A 19,303-nucleotide genomic window follows, 5' to 3' on the forward strand; every position below is an offset into this window, starting at 1 on the left:
GCGGGTCAGAGGTCGCCCGGCCGCCGCCGGCGTCATTCATAAGGCCTGGCGCTGGGCGGCCGTGGCCAGGCCTGCTTGGGGGCCAGGCCGCGGGGCCTCCTGGGTTTTCCCAGCCGCACTCAGGAGGATGCCGGGCCTGGCGCAAGGGGTGGCTGGGAAGGGGCGCTCAGTGTCCACCCCTTTGCTGGGCCCTAGCCCTGGGCTCCTGCCAGTAGTAAGAGCTGGCACCCACTTAACGCTCCTTCGCACCACACTCCCATCGCGTAGGTGCTACCATCATCACTCCCATTGCACAGATGAGGAATCTGGGGTACAGCCAGGCAGATTCCCTGCTCTTATTCCCCGTCTGTATTTCCTGTCTGGGCAATGCGAAGGGAACCTGCCCCTTCCTTCAGGATCCTCTTTCAGTACACACTTAGCAGAGGACAGTCGGGGTTTCCCAACTTCGACACTACTGACGGTGAGGCTGGATCATTTTCTGCTGGGGGGTGTCTTGTGCACCACTGGGTGTTGAGCAACATCCCCCGCCTCTACCCACTGGATGCCAGTAGCCCCTCCTCTATCTTCCTGCTGGCTGTGGCAACCGCTGTCTCCTGACATTGGTGAATGTGCTCTTGCAGGGCCGAACTGCTCCTGATTGAGAAGCACTTAAGAGAGGGTCAGGGGAGGGGAGAAGCCAGGTCACCCCGACTCGGAAGGGCTAGCTGGGCTTAACTACAAGCCGATCTGCTGCTTCGACTTGAATAGCCTCCACCTTCTCCAGCTGCTGTCTGCCCCCATGTTCCCAGATCAACTACAGTTCCAGGGAGGGAGAGTCAGAGCCTTTCTGTGAACTATGGGGAAATGGCTGACCACTCCGCCTCTGGATGGATAGATACATGGTAAGGTTTAGTAAAATTTAATAAAAGCATTGCTGTTTGTGTGTTGGGATCACGATGTTAATTTCTTCCTGTGGGTCAAGGGCAAAGTCTGAGAAATCACTCATTATAATCTATCTGCAGGACAGCTGGTTTAAGTTTTGACAAAGAAAAACCCCTCCTGGAACCTCAGTCTGGAATACAACTGTAGAACCAATTAAGACTGGAGTAGGAAGCTGGGAAGAAGACGTGGGACAGCCAACCCACTGGACAGGGCAAGAGGCCACTTCTGGGGGAGAGTGGACAAAGTTGCTTCAGTCCACCAGAGACAAAAGCACAAACAATCATTCTAAACGAAGTGCTTTTAATTTTCAGACCAACCAAACATTTTTAATATAAAAACATTTTGATAATATACAAACAGCAATCACAACAGCATCCACATGGCAGCAAGGGGACCAGGGCACAGAGAGGGGGAGCGGGCTGGGAAGGGACAGTTTTCAGGGTCCCAGTTGCTTCCCTGGCTTGAAATCACCCTGGTCCTAGCAGAGGACAGATTAAGGCTGCCAGAGGCAGAGGGTCCCTGACCCTGGCCCAGAGACAGACTGCCCAGGCAGGCCCTCTGATACCATCTTCCAACCACAGCAGCCTCCAGGAAAAGCCAGATCCATTTAGGAGATAACAGGAAGGTGGCTGTGATTGACAGGAAAGGCAACATGGTTCCTCAGCATCCTGCTGATCCCACCTCTGGCAGGGGCTGCTGGATTGAAGAGGACCTAAGAATCTTCCTGGGAGCAGGACAGAAATGGGATCTAAATCTACCTACTAACCAAGATTCCCGCCTGTGACACCGGAAAGCTGGAGTGGATCTGCTCAGATGTACAGGAAGAGAAAGGAATGACAAAGCCTTTGGCTCAGCAGGACTGGAGCCTTGACAGGCACTGACCAAGAAAGCCTCTAGGTGGGCCAGGGAGGTCTGTGGAAAAGCTTTGGATCATTGGTACTCAAGGGTGCACAGTGGCACAGTGGCCTTAGGTAGAGTTTATGAAGACGAAAAGAACACAAGTCAGAATTTAGAACTGAAGTACCTGCTTCTTATAGGCCTGTAGAGGAAAAGCGAGATCATCCTTCTGGCCAGGACTAGGGGAGACCCAAGGCCTGTTCTTTCCTAGGGGCTGAGTTTGACAGACCTGGATGCAGCTGATGGCCCCCAAAGTCCTCTAGATGGGCCCTGCAGGACTCACTGGGAGGCCTGGTTGCCCCTCCCGGTGTGCTGGGACACTCTGGGTTCCTGCAGTTAGATGCAGTCCATGGAGTTTTCAGGGAGGAGGCCAGGGATGCAGCCAGGGAGGCCCAGGCCCTTGATAGGAGTGCAGTTGAGTGGGAGCCCACAGCCCAGGGAGGGGTCCTGGGTCTCTATGGCCTCCAGCCTGTCCGTGTTGTTGTCCCAGTTGATATGGAAGCGGGTCACCCGGGGGTTCGAGGCCAAGATGTTCCGCTGGAGCTGGGGCAGGAAGAGGAACGTCAACCCTTGTAGGTACGCCCTCTCCTTGCTCCCATAGAGCCAGGACACCCCCAATCACCCATCTCAAGCACAGCAAAAGCAACCTACATATGGAACTCCAGAAAACACCTGTGGCCAGGACCTTGTTTATTTATTTATTTATTTATTTTTTGAGACGGAGTTTTGCTTTTGTTGCCCAGGCTGGAGTGCAATGCTGTGATCTCGTCTCACTGCAACCTTTGCCTTCCGGGTTCAAGTGATTCTCTTGCCTCAGCCTCCTGTGTAGCTGGGACTACAGGTGCGAGGCACCATACCTGGCTCATTTTCATATTTTTAGTAGAGACGGGGTTTCACCATGTTGGCCAGGCTGGTCTCAAACTCCTGACCTCAGGTGATCCGACAGCCTCGGCCTCCCAAAGTGCTGGGATTACAACGCGTGAGCCACTGCGCCTGGCCCAGGACCTCTTTTTTTTTTTAAGGGACAGTCTCACTCTGTTGGTCAGGCTGGGATGCAGTGGCACGATCTGAGCTCACTGCAGCCTCAAACTCCTGGGCTCAAGCGATCCTCCCACCTCAGCCTCCAGAGTAGAGCGCACCACCCACGTCTGGCTCATTTTTTTTTTTTTTTTTTTTGCGGGGGTTAGGGACAGGGTCTCACTATGTTGCCCAGGCTGGCCTATCTAATCTTAATTCTATAAGACATGCCTTTGAGAAACAAAGGTCTTTTTCTCCTGTTCTAACTCAGTACTGTAAGAACTGAATATTACTTGAAAACCTTAAGAAGTGACCTTGACTCTCAATTTGAATGGCTGAACTCCCCCCAAGTATAAAGAACGGCCTTGTGGGAAGCAGGAATTGGAAACAGGCCCCACCTGGGAGAAATCTGGCTTCATGGGCGGGTTCTCACGCAGCTCAGGGTTGAGGTACTCGTTGTTGACGTAGTAGCCCACTCGGATGAACTCCTGTCCATGGTAGGTGCAGGTGATGAGGACCACAGTCACACCCACGGCATCAGTCTCTGGGATGAGGGATGGGTTGGGGGCGTCGGCCTAGGGAAGACACATCCTAGGCGTTAGCAGTGCCACAGCCATGCCTCGATGTCATTAGTACAAAGATTCCTAAGCATCATGTATTTACTGAGCAAGAAGTATGCTCTCTGCCCTCAGTTTTCTTTTTTTTACCTCTGCCTCTCGGGTTCAAACAATTCTGCCTCAGCATCCCAGGCAGCTGGGACTACAGGCACACACCACCACACCCAGCTAACTTTTTTTTTTTTGGTATTTTTTTTTTAATGGAGTTTTGCTCTGTTGCCCGGGCTGAAGTGCAATGGTGCGATCTCGGCTCACTGCAACCTCCGCCTCACGGGTTCAAGCGATTCTCCTGCCTCAGCCTCCCGAGTAGCTGGGATTACAGGTGCCCACCACCATGCCCGGCTAATTTTTGTATTTTTAGTAGAGATGGGGTTTCGCCATGTTGGCCAGGCTGGTCTCGAACTCCTGACCTCAGGTGATCCACCCGTCTTGGACTCCTAAAGTGTTGGGATTACAGGTGTGAGCCACTGCGCCCAGCCTTTTTTCTGTATTTTTAGTAGAGACGGGATTTCACCATGTTGGCCAGGCTGGTCTTAAACTCCTGACTTCAGGTGATCTGCCCACCCCGGCCTCCCAAAGTGTTTGGATTACAGGTGTGAGCCATTGCGCCTGGACTTTTTTTTTTTTTTTTACACTGGGTCTGGCCTCCCTCTGTTACCCAGGCTGGAGTGCAATGGCGCCATCATGGCTCACTGCATCCTTGAACTCCTGGGCTCAAGCAATCCTCCTGCTTCAGCCTCCCAAATAGCTGCGACAACGGTGTGTGCCAACATGTCTAGCCAATTATTTTTTGTAGAGACAGGGTTTCTCCATGTTGCCCAGGCTGGTCTCAAGCGATCCTCTCACCTCAGCCTCCCAAAGGGCTGGGATTACAGGTGTGAGTCACTGTGCCCAGCCAGGAGTTGTCAACTGATGGAAACACAGAATCAATCCCACAAATGACTACAAAATGTTGACTGTGGCAGGGAGAGGTGTGTGGTACTCTGGAGGAGTGTGGTGAGCCGGGGGACAGTGGCATGAAGCTGAACAGGTGACGCAGGTGGTATCAGGCCACCCGGGGGCCAGATAAGGGATTGGGAAAGGGCAAGAGAGTAAGCAGGAGGTTAAGTGCCACATCACTCTTGTGATCTGAAAAGAAGCCTCTGGCAAAGTATGGAGCTGTGACAGGAGACTATAGTGGAGCAGAAGGCTTACGCCAGTCATCCTGGAGAGGCAGTGGACTTGGCTTAGACCAGGCGGTAAAGAACAGATTCAGAGTGTACTAATGCAAACAAGACCAGCCACGTAATTGGTGCAAAATAAAACCAATGCAAAATGAAAACACCAGGCCCCTCCAGAAAAGCTAGTAGGTTTCAGACGGTGACAGCAGACAGCAGAGTATCGCACCAAGTGTGGGGTCCTGTGCAGCTGCCTGGGTTGCACACCCAGGAGGCCAGTCCTGACTGTTGAGTAGATAGGGCCTGTCAGTGGATTTAGTAGTGGTGGCTGAAGGGGTTAGATAGGATGTGGTAGCTTGGATTAGGGCGGTAACAGCAGTGATGGAGGTAAGGGAGTGTATCCGAGCAGAGGATCCTGAAAAATCACCTGGAGAACTCAGAATCTCCATTTGTTTTTTTCTTCTTCTTTTTTTTTTTTTTTTTGAGATGGAGTCTCGCTCTGTCACCCAGGCTGGAGTGCAGTGGCGTGATCTCAGCTCACTGCAAGCTCCGCCTCCCAGGTTCACGCCATTCTCCTGCCTCAGCCTCCTGAGTAGCTGAGACTACAGGTGCCCGCCACCAGGCCTGGCTAATTTCTTGTATTTTTTAGTAGAGACGGGGCTTCACCATGTTAGCCAAGATGGTCTCAATCTCCTGACCTCGTGATCCGCCTACCTTGGCCTTCCAAAGTGCTGGGATTATAGGCGTGAGCCACTGCACCGGCCTTCTTTTTTTAAAGAGATGGCATTTCCCTCTGTCATCCAGACTGGAGTGCAGTGGTGCAATCACAGATCACTGTAAACTCCTGGAACTCCTGGGCTCAAGCGAGCCTATTTTTTTTTTTTTTTTAGAGACAGGGTCTCACTCTGTTGCCCAGGCTCGAGTGCAGTGGCGCAATCTCAGCTCACTGTAACTTCCGCCCCCCGGATTCAAATAATTCTCGTGCCTCAGCCTCCCGAGTAGCTAGGATAACAAATATGCACCACCACATCCAGCTAATTTTTGTATTTTTAGTAGAAACGGGGTTTCACCATGTTGGCCAGGCTAGTCTTTAACTCCTGACCCCAAGTGATCTGCCTGCCCCAGCCTCCCAAAGTGTTGAGATTACAGGTGTGAGCCATGGCACCTGGCCTCAAGTGAGTCTTCTGCTTCAGCCTTCCTAGTAGCTGGCACTACAGGCCTGCATCACTATGCCTGGTTAATGTTTTAATTTTTTGTAGAGACAGGTCTCGCTGTCACCCAGAATGCAGTGCAGAGGTGCAATCATAGCTCGCTGTAGCCTCAAACTCTCAGGCTCAAGCAAGCCTCCTGCTTCAGCCTCCCAAGTAGCTGGGACGACAGGTGCAAGCCACCACACCCGGCTAATTTTTTTATTTTTTGTAGAGATGGGGGTCTCGCTATGTGGCCCAGGCTAGTCTGGAACTCCTGGCCTTAAGCAATCCTCCCGCCTCTGCCTCCCAAAGTGCTGGAAGCCACCACACCCGGCCAGAATCTACATTTGACAACCCAGGTGGGGTGCTGCATGAGAGCCATTTAGGAGTTACAGTCCATCCTCATTATTCATGGGTTCCATATGTGCAAGTTCACCTACCTGCTAAATTTATTTGTAACCCCAAGATGAACACCTGCGTGCTTTCACAGTCACTTGCAGACATGCACAGAGCAGGGAAAAACTGGAGTTACCTACCATGCCTGTTCCCACCTAGAGTTACCTACCACGCCTGTTCCCACCTGAGGTCAAACAAGGCAACACTCTGTCTTCTGGTGTCAGCTCTCACTGTGAATGAGTGTCCTTTCCTCAGCCTACTTAGTGCTTTTTTCCATGTTTTGTGCTTTTTGTTGGTGAGTTTGCTGTCTATGATGGCACCCAACGGTAGTGCTGAAGTGCAGTGTAGGGTACAAGAAAGGCCTTATGGAAAATATGCGTATTAGAGAAGTTTCATTCAGGAGAGTTATAGTGCTGTTGGCTGTGAATTCAACATAAATGAACCACTGTATATATTAAATAAGGTGTCTTTCCTTTTTTTCTGAGACAGAGTATCGCTGTATCACCCAGGCTGGAGTGCACTGGTGCGATCTCAGCTCACTGCAATCTCCACCTCCCAGGTTCAAGCGATTCTCCCGCCGCAGCCTCCCGAGTAGCTGGGATTACAGGCATGCGCCACCACACCTGGCTGATTTTTGTATTTTTAGTAGAGACGGGGTTTCATCACACTGGCCAGGCTGGTCTTGAACTACTGACCTCAGGCGATCCACCCACCTCAGCCTCCCAAAGTGCTGGGATTACAGGTTTGAGCTATCATAGCCGGCCTGGTGTCTTTTCAGCAGAAACACACATACAAGTTTACGTATTAACAAGCTGACGAAAACATGACTTCCAAGAATCTAACCCTGTATTTCCCCTGGGGCAATGGTTCAGTATTCACTAATTCAGTGTTCGCGGCAACTTTATAGAACGTAACTCTTGTGAATAATGAGAATTGCCTGTAAATCAGTGGCAGCTTTGACACAGACGTGGGGGAAGGGAGGGCCTGACGGCCTCTGAGAGGTCAGATAGTTCCTGACAGTAGAACTAGGATTTGAACCTGAACTTTTAAATTTGTTTTAATTGATTGATTGAGACAGGGTCTTACTGTTGCCCAGGCTGGAGTGCAGTGGTGTGGTCTTGGCTCATTGTAGCTTCCATCTCCCAGGCTCAAGTGATCCTCCCATTTCAGCCTCCCAAATATCTGAGACTACAGGCGCACACCACCATGCTCTGCTGATTTTTAAATTTTTTGTAGAGATGCGGTCTCACTATATTGCCCTGGCTGGTCTCAAACTCCTGGCCTCAAGCAATCCTCCCACCTTGGCCTCCCAAAGTGCTGGGATTACAGGTGTGAGCAACTGTGCCCGGCCTCTATTTTTTTAATACTTGTTTTTTTCTTTTTTTAGAGACAGGGTCTCACTCTGTTGCCTAGGCTGGAGTGCAGTGGCTCACTGCAGCCTCAGACTCCTGGGCTCAAGCAATCCTCTCACCTCAGTCCCTGGAGTAGCTGGGTCTATAGGCGTGAGCCCGTGCCCAGCTGAACTTGAACTTTTGATTCCTGAAGCACTCTGTGGGATTTCAGGTAAAAGAGGATGTTTCTAGGAATCAAGGGCTAAGGCCTAAGGCCTCATCTTTCTTACCTGAAAGACAAACATGTGTCTCCCTGCTGGCACAGGGCCCACCAGCACCGAGTCTAGGATCTGATCAAATTCCTCACTCTCAGCCGAGCCAACATAAATGATCTTCCACTCCAGGTCTGCAAAGACATAGGAGGGTTAACAAATTGAAATAGCTCAACAGCAAGAAGGCAGGGAAAGGCTCTTGTATTTTTTTTTGAGATGGAGTCTCGTTCTGTCACACAGGTTAGAATACAGTGATGCGATCTCGGCTCACTGCAACTTCTGCCTCCCAGGTTCCAGTGATTCTCATACCTCAGCCTCCCGAGTGGCTGGGATTATAGGTGCCCGCTGCCACACCTAGCTAATTTTTTTTTTTCTTTTTTGAGATGGAGTTTCACTCTTGTCACCCAGGTTGGAGTACAATGGTGTGATCTTGGCTCACTGCAATCTCTGCCTCCCAGGTTCAAGCAATTCTCCTGTCTCAGCCTACTGAGTAGCTGGAATTACAGGCACCTGCCATCATGGCTCGCTAATTTTTTTATTTTTAGTAGAGACAGGGTTTCACTATGTTGATCAGGCTGGTTTAGAACTCCTGACCTCAGGTGATCCACCCGCTTCGGCCTCCCAAAGTGCTGGGATGACAGGTGTGAGCCACTGTACTTGGCCTGTTTTTGTATTTTTAGTAGAGATGGGGTTTCACCATGTTGGCCAAGCTGGTATCCAACTCCTGACTTCAAGTGATCTGCGCGCCTCAGCCTTCCAAACTGGTGGGATTACAGGTGTGAGCCACTGCGCCCGGCCACATCTTCTATTTTATTTTTATTTACTTATTTTTTGAGACAGTCTCCCTCTGTTGCCTAGGCTGGTGTGCAGCGGGATGTTCATGGCTCACTGTAGCCTCAAGCTCCTGGGCTCAAGCGATCCTCCTGCCTCGGACTCCCACCATGTTGGGATCACAGTTGTGGGCTGCTGTGCCCAGCCTTGTGGTAATTTTAGACAGATCCTTAATATGTTAAAAGACTGTTATTCCATCTCTCAGACACTTAGTGCCAGGCACTGCAGTCTTAAATGCTGAGGTGGGCACAAAGCTCTACCTCCATTAGGGAATTCTGTTTTGTAAGCCTAGCTATGACAGGTGACCTTGACTGTACCTCTGGGGAAACCTGGGCCTCTCAAGGCCTGAGTGTGAACTGTATGGCAGAGGCTGAATTAAGAGCCACGTGACACAGACGTGCTGAGAAGGGAACGGCAGGGAGTTGGGTCATTTCAGGGCCCTGCCCACTGGGTGCTGGGATAGGAAGCAGCATCCTCTTTCACACACAGGGACCGGTGCCACTCAACGAAGTGGATCCCTCGACAACTGGGGCAGGGTGGCAGATTCCAATCCGGCAGGAAAGCCAGCCTGCAGGAGGGGGAAGGTGAGGCTGCTCAGGGAGCCAGCCACCCTGGTCTTCCAGATCTGGCACCAAGTCATGCCTACTTTGAGACATTTGGGCAACTCAGTCAACAAATGTGGCATCCCGAGGGTGATCCTCCAAACACTTTTTTTTTTTTTTTTTGACAGTTTCACTCTTGTTGTCCAGGCTAGAGTGCAATGGTGAGATCTCGACTCACTGCAACCTCTGCCTCCCGGGTTCAAGTGATTCTCCTGCCTCAGCCTCCTGAGTAGCTGGGATTACAGGCGCCCGCCACCACAGCCGGCTAATTTTTTGTATTTTTAGTAGAGATGGGGTTTCACCATGTTGGCCAGGTTGGTCTCGAACTCCTGACCTCAGGTCATCCATCCACCTCTGCCTCCCAAAGTGCTGGGATTACAGGTGTGAGCCACCGTGCCCAGCCTCAAACCCTAACTCTTGCACCCCATCCAGCAGGAGGGCTCCCTCCCCTGAATATGCTCCATTGAGATGAAAGGAAAGTGCTTATGGAGCCTCTGGCTGTCAATCACAGGAAATTCCGGTCAACATGGCCTCTTGCAGGAGGTCCAAGTGTATCAGGGGCAAGGTCATGCTGGTACAGGGAGGCTTGGCAAGAGGCTTGAAACTTATTTTTGTCTCTTTAGAAATTACACAACCCTTCAGCTCTAGCAGCTGGGGGAAGTTTCACAAGCTGTGATTTTCACAGGAAGCAAACTCTCTCAGAAGCTGCCCTGTTCCTTGGTCCAGTGTCCCACAAGAGCATCCAACTTTGGAAGCATGCTGCTGCCAGGTCATGACTACAGAGGCTTGTCACCTGAGCCCCATGCCCTTCTTTGATGCACTGGCTGCCTGTCCCTTTGTGGTTTCACTCAGGAACCCTATAGCAGGTCTGTAGGATACAGGTGACCATTGAACTCAAAGGTGTTTGGTCGAACTAACCTCTTACTATTTGCAGGGAGGAAGTTGACTTTTTTCACTGGAGATGGGGTCTTGGTCCGTCACCCAGGCTGCAGTGCAGTGGCGTAATCATAGCTCACTACAGCCACAAATTCCTGTGCTCAAGTGATTCTCCTGCCTTAGCCTCCCAAGTAGCTGGGACCACAGGCTCGTGCCACACGCCCAGGGAATTTTTAAATTGTTTTTAGAGATGAGGTCTTGCTTGGTTGCCCAGCCTGGTCTCAAGCAATCCTCCCGCCTTGGCCTCCCAAAGTGCTGGAATTTGTCTGAGCCATCATGTCCAGCCTGTTGATTTATTTTTGTTACAAGTAGTGACACAACTGGAATCAAGTTTTGGGGGAAGACAGAAAAGCCAGCCAGCCCTGCTCTCTCTTTTCTAAAGCAGTTGTATCATTTTGGTATATATCCTTCAGCCCTTTCCTCTCATAGCCGGTAGAATCCTGTACGGGTGCATTTAATTCATGTCCTGGGAAGGTAGACAAAAAAGACTAAAGTGTACCCACAAGCGCCTGATGTTGTCCAGCTGAGGTCAATACTAATTGGCAAAACCTAAACAAAGAGCATGTGGAAACTCGCCGAAATAAATGGGCCCCTGCAACATAGGGAGACTCGACTCTATTAAAAATCAACAAAATTAATTGGGTGTGGTGGCGCGTGCCGGTGGTCCCAGCTATGTGGGAGGCTAAGGTTGGAGTATCACTTGAGCCTAGGAGTTCAGGGCTGCAGTGAGCCATGATCGAGCCACTGCACTCCAGCCTGGACGACAGAGACCCTATCTCAAAGGAAAAAAAAGAAAAAGAAAAAATGTACTGTGTTGACTGTCAGGCACATGGGCTGAAATGGCTCTTTAACCAGGGTTGGAAAGAAACTGGAGAATTAACTAAGGGCTGTAGAGAAATACTGACTCAAGAGTTACAGAAGCTGGTTGGGCACGGCGGCTCACACCTGTAATCCTAGCACTTTGGGAGGCTGAGGCAGGCAGATTGCCTGAGCTCACGAGTTCGAGACCAACCTGGGCAACATGGTGAAACCCCATCTCCACTAAAAATATAAAAATTTAGCTGGGCATGATGGTGTGCACCTGTAATTCCAGCTACTCAGGAGTCTGAGGCATAAGAACTGCTTGAACCTGGGAGGCAGCAGAGATTGCAGTGAGCCGAGATCATGCCACTGCACTCCAGACTGGGCAACAGAGCCAGCCTCCATCAAAAAAAAAAAAAAAGAAAGAAGGAAAGAAAGGAAGAAAAAAAGAGTTATAGGTATAGGGCCAGGTGAGGTGGATCATTGGATCATGCCTGTAATCCTAGCACTTTGGGAGGCTGAGGCGGGTGGATTGCTTGAGCTCAGAAGTTCCAGATCAGCCTGGGCAACGTGGCGATACAAAAAATACAAAAAATTAGCCAGGCGTGGTGGCATGCCCCTGTAGTCTCAGCTCCTTGGGAGGCTGAGGCAGGAGAACTGCTTGAACCTGGGAGGCGGAGGTTGCAGTGAGCTGAGATCATGCCTCTGCACTCCAGCCTGGGTGACAGAGTGAGACTCCATCTCTACTAAAAATATAAAAAATTAGCTGGGCATGGTGGTATGCACCTGTAATTCTAATTTATTTTATTTTATTTTGACACGGAGTCTCGCTCTGTCGCCCAGACTAGAGTGCAGTGGCACGATCTCGGCTCACTGCAAGCTCCGCCTCTCGGGTTCATGCCATTCTTGTGCCTCAGCCTCCCAATCAGCTGGGACTACAGGCGCCCGCCACCACGCCCGGCCAATTTTTTTTTCTATTTTTAGTAGAGACGGGGTTTCATTGTGTTAGCCAAGATGGTCTCGATCTCCTGACCTCGTGATCCGCCTGCCTCGGCCTCCCAAAATGCTGGGATTACAGGCGTGAGCCACTATGCCCAGTCGAGAATCATCTTAAATTTGCTGAAGTGCCCAGGCATGGTGATGTACACCTGTGGTTCCAGCTACTTAGGAAGCTGAGGTGGGAGGACTGCTTAAGCCCAGGAGTTCAAGTCCAGTCTGGGCAACATAGTGACACCCTATCTCTTTAAAAAAAAAAAAAAAATCTGGCTGCAGTGTTATAAGTAGAGACATACGTGTATGATTTCATCTCTAAATATAATCTTTCTTTAGAATTATACATGGGACACAAATCACCAATACAGCAGGAACTCATAGCTATGAGTACAGGACACAGCTGTACATATGACGTGTGTACCTAACCTTCTGAGCAATGTCAAGGCAACTCAACTGTGTCCCATGTTATCTCTCTGTGCTAACTTCACAAGCTAGTCCCTGTGCAAGACATACCTCCACTGTGTGTATGTGTATATATATATATATATAAATGATAAGACTAAAGACATGTACACAATTATTGTAGCTGAACTAGCTAAAAAGTCTGCTTCCTGCTTTTTTTTTGTTGTTGTTTTTTTGAGACAGTCTTGCTCTGTCGCCCAGGCTGGAGTGCAATGGCGCAATCTGGGCTCACTGCAATTTCCATCTCCCGGGTTCAAGCGCTTCTCCTGCCTCAGCCTCCCAAGTAGTTGGGACTACAGGCACCTGCCACCAAGCCCGGCTAACTTTTGTATTTTTAGTAGAGACAGGGTTTCACCACATTGTCCAGGCTGGTCTCAAACTCCTGACCTCAGATGATCCACCTGTCTTGGTCTCCCAAAATGCTGGGATTACAGGGGTAAGCCACTGTGCCTGGCCATTTTTTTTTTCTTTTTTTTTTTTGAAACAGAGTCTCGCTCTGTCACCCAGGTTGGAGTGCAGTGGCACAATCTCAGCTCACTGCAACCTCTGCCTCCTGGGTTCGAGCAATTCTTCTGCCTCAGCCTCCTGAGTAGCTGGGATTATAGCTGCGCGCCACCATGCCTGGCTAATTTTTGTATTTTTAGTAGAGACGGGGTTTCACCATGTCGGTTAGGCTGGTCTCGAACTCCTGACCTTGTGATCCATCCGCCTCGGCCTCCCAAAGTGCTGGGATTACAGGTATGAGCCACCACACCTGGCTTTTTCTTTTTTTTTTTTTTTTGAGATGGAGTCTTGCTTTGTTGCCCAGGCTGGGGTGCAGTGGCGCAATCTCGGCTCACTGCAAGCTCTGCCTCCTGGGTTCACGCCATTCTCCTGCCTCAGCCTCCCGAGTAGCTGGGACTACAGGTGCCCGCCACCACACCCGGCTAATTTTTTGTATTTTTAGTAGAGACGGGGTTTCACCATGTTGGCCAGGCTGGTCTCGAACTTCTGACCTCAGGTAATCTGCCCGCCTTGGTCTCCCAAAGTGCTGGGATTACAGGCGTGAGCCACCATGCCCAGCCTCCTTTGTTTGTTTGCTTTTTGCCTTTGTTCATAATCAAAGATGAGCTCTGCTGCCATAACAACTTCGTTATTTCTGGGTCAGAACATCTGGCTTCTATGACTTATTCAACCAGTGTCTGTTGAATTTCTCAGCTAAATGTGGAAAAATCTATTTCCAGATGTGGAAGATAAAAGTGCAAAGGGGGCTTGGGGCCCCTGAGAAATAGGGGTCACCCAACTGGGGCTTAGGGGTTAGGGTGGTTTTTTTTTTTTTTTTGAGATGGGGGTCTTGCTCTCTCACCCAGGTTGGAGTGCAGTGGTGCAGTCATGGCTCACTGCAGCCCTGACCTCCTGGGCTCATGCAATCCTCCCACTTCAGCCTCCTGAGTAGCTGGGACCACAGACACGTGCCACCAAGCCACGTTAATTTTTTGATGTTTCTGTAGAGACAAGGTTTTGCTATGTTACCCAGGCTGGCCCAAATTCCTGGGCTCAAGAGATCCTCCTTCCTTAGCCTCCCAAAGTGCTGGAATTACAGGCATGAGCCACCTCACACAGCTGGGTTGGGGGTTTTGTCAGATTTTCAGTTGACGCTGCTGAGAGTGAGGCGGATTCTCCCTTTTTCATGGAGATGAGTCCAGAAGGAGGCAGAAAGCAAGCTGGCAGATCAGTCAGAGAGAGCCCTAGGACTGGAAGAGCCAGGATTTCTCACTTGAGTTACTCGAAGGAAAAGCTTTATCATCCAGGTACAATTAACAATAGCATTCTCTGGCCAGGCGCTTAGGATTCAAAGTGTAATCCCAGCACTTTGGGAGGCTGAAGTGGGCAGATCACTTGCGATCAGGTTTGAGACCAGCCTGGCCAACATGGTGAAACCTCGTCTCTACTAAAGACACAAAAATTAGCCGGGCATGGTGGCTCAAGCTTGTAATCCCAACTACTTGGGATACTGAGGCCAGAGAATCGCTTGAACTCGAGAGGTGGAGATTGCAGTGAGCTGAGATCGCACCACTGCACTGTAGCCTGGGTGACATAGTGAGATTCCATTTCTAATAATAATAATCATCATCATCATAATCATAGGACGGGCACGGTGGCTCACGCCTGTAATCCCAGGCCGAGGCGGGCGGATCATGAGGTCAGGAAATCGAGACCATCCTGGGTAACACAGTGAAACCCCGTCTCTACTAAAAATCCAAAAAGTTAGCTGGGCATGGTTTCGGGCGCCTGTAGTCCCAGCTACTTGGGAGGCTGAGGCAGGAGAATGGCGTGAACCCGGGAGGCGGAGCTTGCAATGAGCCGTGATCACGCCACTGCACTCCAGCCTGGGTGACACAGCGAGACTCCATCTCAAAAATAAATAAATAAATAAATAAATAAATAATAATAATAGCACTTCCCTTCACTGCGTTTTGAGTGTCCTGATTAGGCAATAAATTCTGTGGTCATTCCTATCTATGCTCCACCCCTGAAACAGGGAATCCTTCCTTTCTTTCCCTGGATTGGAGCAAAGATAAAGAATTTAGATTCAAAACTTCAGTGCCAATACTTCTACAAACTGGCTGTGTGACTCTGGTGAAGTCACTCCATTTCTATTAAAAAATGATCAGCAGAGGCTGGACGCAGTGGCTCACGCCTGTAATCCCAGCACTTTGGGAGGCTGAGGCGGGCGGATCACCTGAGGTCAGGAGTTCAAGACCAGCCTGGCCAAGATGGTGAAACCCCCGTCTCTACTAAAAATACAAAAATTAGCCAGGCGTCATAGCAGGCGCCTGTAATCCCAGCTGCTCGGGAGGCTGAGGCAGGAGAATCGCTTGAATCTGGGAGGTGGAGGTTGCAGTGAGCCAAGATTGCGCCACTGCACTCCAGCCTGGGGGACAAGAGCGAGACTTCGTCTCCAAAAGAACAAAAAAAGGACCAGCAGGTTGAATTTAGCCCTTCCGGCTCTAATTCTATAAATAAGTTAGTAAAGTCACAGGGCAGGGGCTTCCTAGGAGTAGAAGTACCAGATAATGACCGCGCAACCATTTTTAAATGCAAGGAACACAAACAGGCTGATTGAAACCTGATCTCCTGCCGTCGGGGAGCTGGGAATCCTTCAACCTATTACTTCCTTCCATCTCCTCCTGGCTTTTAAATTAAACCTTATTCCACAGCGTCATTCTACACTTTATTTATTTATTTACCCGCTGCCTTGTTGCAGAAAGGATTTAACTCGGCATATTCTATAGTTAGCCACAAGTAGACTCCTTAATTTAAAAATGAGCGAGAAAGACCGGGGAGAGACAGACCCACTGGCCTACCCAACGCACATCCACATCTCACTCTATCAGCTCCAAGCTAGTCCAGGCGACCAGCTTTGAGGGCAAAACACCTACCTGCCCCCGAGAGGCACTAGTTAGCATATCCTAGCTTCACAGGCCCCCAGATCACCACCTCCTCGGCTGCTGCCTTTTCTCTTTCAACCACCAAGTAGAAAAATGGCCTAATGGAGTACTTCTTCCTGAAAGCAGGACTTGCCTGTTAGTGGTGCCAAGGCTCCCTAGGTGACCTTAGATTTTGGATTTGTATAGGCCTTGACTTGAAAGGTCTTTTGCGTTTTGTGGCTCCTGTCTTCTCATCTGTGAGAGCCATGTCCACCTTTAAGTCACACAGATTAATAAGTACATCTACGGAAGCACCTTGGAAAAGAGGTACAGGAGGCTGTGACCTCCAAGCTCCAGCCGACTGTTTGAAGCTGGAGCCCGTCACAGCTCAGCCCAATCCACCCACCCCCCAGACTAGGTCAGACCATCAAAAGCAATGGGAGCTTGGCACTGATTATCGAGCTATATTAAAAAAAGAAGAAGACCGGGCGCGGTGGCTCATGCCTGTAATCCCAGCAGTTTGGGAGGCCAAGGCGGGTGGATCACTTGAGGTCAGGAGTTCGAGACCAGCCTGGCTAACATGGTGAAACGCTGCCTCCACTAAAAATACTAAAATTAGCTGGGCGTGGTGACAGGCGCCTGTAGTCCCAGCTACTCGGGAGGCTGAGGCAGAAGAATCGCTTGAACTCGGGAGGTGGAGATTGCAGTGAGCCGAGATCGTGCCATTGCACTCCAGCCTGGGCAACAGAGCGAGACTGTCTCAAAAAAAAAAAAAAAAAAAAAAAAAGAAGAGGAAGAAGGAGGAAGAAGAAGAAAGAAAAAGTGACAGAAAAAAATGCTGCAGTAACTCAGCTGGAAACGGGTGGGCAAACCTGGAGAACTAGCTAATGCCTGCCTGGCTATGCCACCCCTCGGATCTCAGTGTGTTTATCCAAGCCCACAGAGAAAGGTGGGGAAGGGGAGCTGGGGAGACCAAGTTCCCCTCAAAGACGGTAGCATCCTTTCCCAGGGAGAGCTCAAGCATAGGGGGGTTGGGCCCCAATGAAGGAGAGAAACCAGGTTCCAGGGTATGTGCATTGGGGCAGAAAAGCAGCAGCAACTGGTGGGCGTGGGGTTATTGAAATATTGGCAGGTTGGGGAGGGGACTGGTGGGACACAAATGGGAAGATGGGGGTGAGAGAGGTCCTGAAAAGGGGTTGAGGGGTTTTCACAGGAAAAAAAGGTTACTGGAGGGAAGGGTCTTCATGGCAAGGAGAGAAAGGAGCTTGGGTGAGAGGTCTCCATAGGGAAAATAGGAGATGGCTGGGATTTCCCCCTGGGGAAAATGGGAAGGGGCTGGATATTGGGGGTCTCCAGAGGGAAAATGGGAGGTGTGAGTATCTCACTACAGGAAAGACGGAATAAGTGGGCAAAAATGGGTGGGTGGTTGAAGCGGGGGTCTTGCCACAGGGAAACCACGGTGGCTGAAGATCTCCGTGGGTTAAGAAACGGAGGCCGAGAAGGTCTCCCCATGAAAACGGGTACCTAGGAAGAGCTCCAGAGAAAAAACATGGATGAGGTTCCCCACGCGGGAAATGGGGCTTGGAGGGGGTTAATCTCTATGGGGAGGTCGGGGCGGGCAGTGGGGGAAGAGGTCACGGGGAGGTCCGAGTTAGCTGGCGGGGGGTCTCCACCCGGGAGGTCAAGGCGGGCATTGGGGGAGGAGGTCACGGGGAGGTCCGTGTTGGCTGGTGGCGGGGGGTCTCCAGCGGGAGATCCGGTTGACTGGCCGGCTGGGGGAGATCGGGGTTGGCGGAAGGGGGACGAGGGGTTTCATGGGGGAGATCAAGTTGGCCATGGGAGCGGTTCTCTGAGGGGAGGCCGGGGTCGGCCCGGGGGTGGGGGTCCCCGCACAGGCCCAGCCTCACCGTCCGCCAGGGCTTCACTGCACTCGAAGCTGATCTCGAACCGGAAGGGGCTGTGGAAAGGGCTCGGGTTCTCCAGGACCGCCACGTTCAGCACCGACACCTTGGCCATCGCCTCGCCTCGCCTCGCCGCGCCGCAGCAGGGGCAGGGGCTGTGGCTGTGGCGGAGGCCGCGCCTGGGTCCGGTGGGGTCAGTGGGGTAGAGCTGATCAGGTCCACTCCCGCCTCTTCTCTCCGCGGACTGAAGTGCGCACCTAGTCCGCGCGCCGCCTTCAAATAGCCGGCCTCCGCCCTCTGGCCAATCACCGCCAACGCTCCAAGGCGGCGCGCGCACCCCCTCAGCCAATCCTGGAGCGCCGATCGGCGCGCGCCCAGACTCCCCGGACCAATCAGCGGAGCTCCCTCTCCGCAGCGTGTGAGGAGGGCGAAACTATCTCCAAGCTTCTTAGCGTGTCCGCTGGGAACCAATCCCCAGCGTCTCCGACTTGGATGTCAACGGCGGGAATGGACGGAGTCACAGCGCCGGCCTCCTTCTGGCCAATCCTGAGGGTTCCCGCACCGGCATGGCCCGCCCCTCGCCTTGCTTTTCCGGGAGATGCATCCCGCAGCGCGCAGCGCCGCCAACCGCCGAGCGGTGGCGCGCGTCGCTCGCTAAAGAAGGCAGGAAGGGCGGTGCTCGCACCCGAAGTGATTGGCAGGAGGGAGTGGGGCGGAGATAAAGAGGGTTTTCTGAGAGTTTATTGGCTGGACTGGTAAAGGTGGCGGGAGCAGAAGGAGGCTCAGCTGGGGATTCGCTGGAGAGAAGCGGAAGTCGAGCGCCACCGCGGTGTTGGCGAGTGTGAAGAGAGAGGAGGAGCGTTTGCGGCCTCAGCGTCTGTCAACAGGTGAGCGTTTCCTGGAGCTTTTCTGAGGGGCTCCTGACCCTTGAGGTCCAGCGGCCCGGGAGTCCGTTGTGAACGTTGCGAACGTTCGGAGTGGCGGTCACGAGGCGCCCTCGGACCTCGGGAATCCGCCGGGTTCGGATCCCGCTTTCGCCCCCGAGGGGTTCGGATCCCGCTCTCGCCCCCGAGGGGTTCGGATCCCGCTTTCGCCCCCGAGGGGTTCGGATCCCGCTCTCGCCCCCGAGGGGTTTGGATCCCGCTCTCGCCCCCTCGAGGGCTCTTGGGAGGTTTCAAGCGGACGGTACTGAAAATGGGAGTTCCAGTTCGGGGGCAGACCAGTGTTCAGAGTCCGGGCTCTGCTACTCAGCGCCCGAGGCAGCGCCTCCCCATTCAACGGGGGCCGTGGCAATTCCCTGACATGATTCATGACCACATAATACATCCGGAAACTTCTCTCCACCGCATCCCGTCTGGGCCGTCGCCCCCGGCCTGGGAGACTCCAGGTCGCAGAGTCTCTGCCCCCACGGGCGATCAGCGCTGCCCAGTGGAAAAATAATGCCAGCCGCGCACCAAAATTAGGTGTAAAATTAACATTTTTTGGAAGCCACTTTTTTTTTTTTTTTTTTTTTTGGAGATGGAATCTCGCGCTGTCACTCAGGCTGGAGTGCAATGGCGCGATCTTGGC

At 51.7% G+C, this 19,303-nt stretch overlaps 1 protein-coding gene across 1 annotated transcript; it reads right to left on the minus strand.

Moving 5' to 3' along the window:
* Nucleotides 1-1,219: 1,219 nt before the first annotated feature.
* On the minus strand, nucleotides 1,220-18,240 carry ASF1B (anti-silencing function 1B histone chaperone). Its single transcript, XM_019015553.4, has 4 exons — nucleotides 17,741-18,240; nucleotides 7,817-7,932; nucleotides 3,234-3,410; nucleotides 1,220-2,361 (listed from the first exon to the last, which is right to left on the minus strand). Exons 1-4 carry the CDS (start codon nucleotides 17,847-17,849, stop codon nucleotides 2,155-2,157), a joined length of 609 nt encoding a protein of 202 aa, XP_018871098.2. The 5' UTR covers nucleotides 17,850-18,240; the 3' UTR covers nucleotides 1,220-2,154.
* Nucleotides 18,241-19,303: the final 1,063 nt, after the last annotated feature.

The sequence above is a fragment of the Gorilla gorilla genome, chromosome 20, assembly GCF_029281585.2.
Source record: "Gorilla gorilla gorilla isolate KB3781 chromosome 20, NHGRI_mGorGor1-v2.1_pri, whole genome shotgun sequence".
In the NCBI taxonomy this organism is placed as follows: Eukaryota; Metazoa; Chordata; class Mammalia; order Primates; family Hominidae; genus Gorilla; species Gorilla gorilla.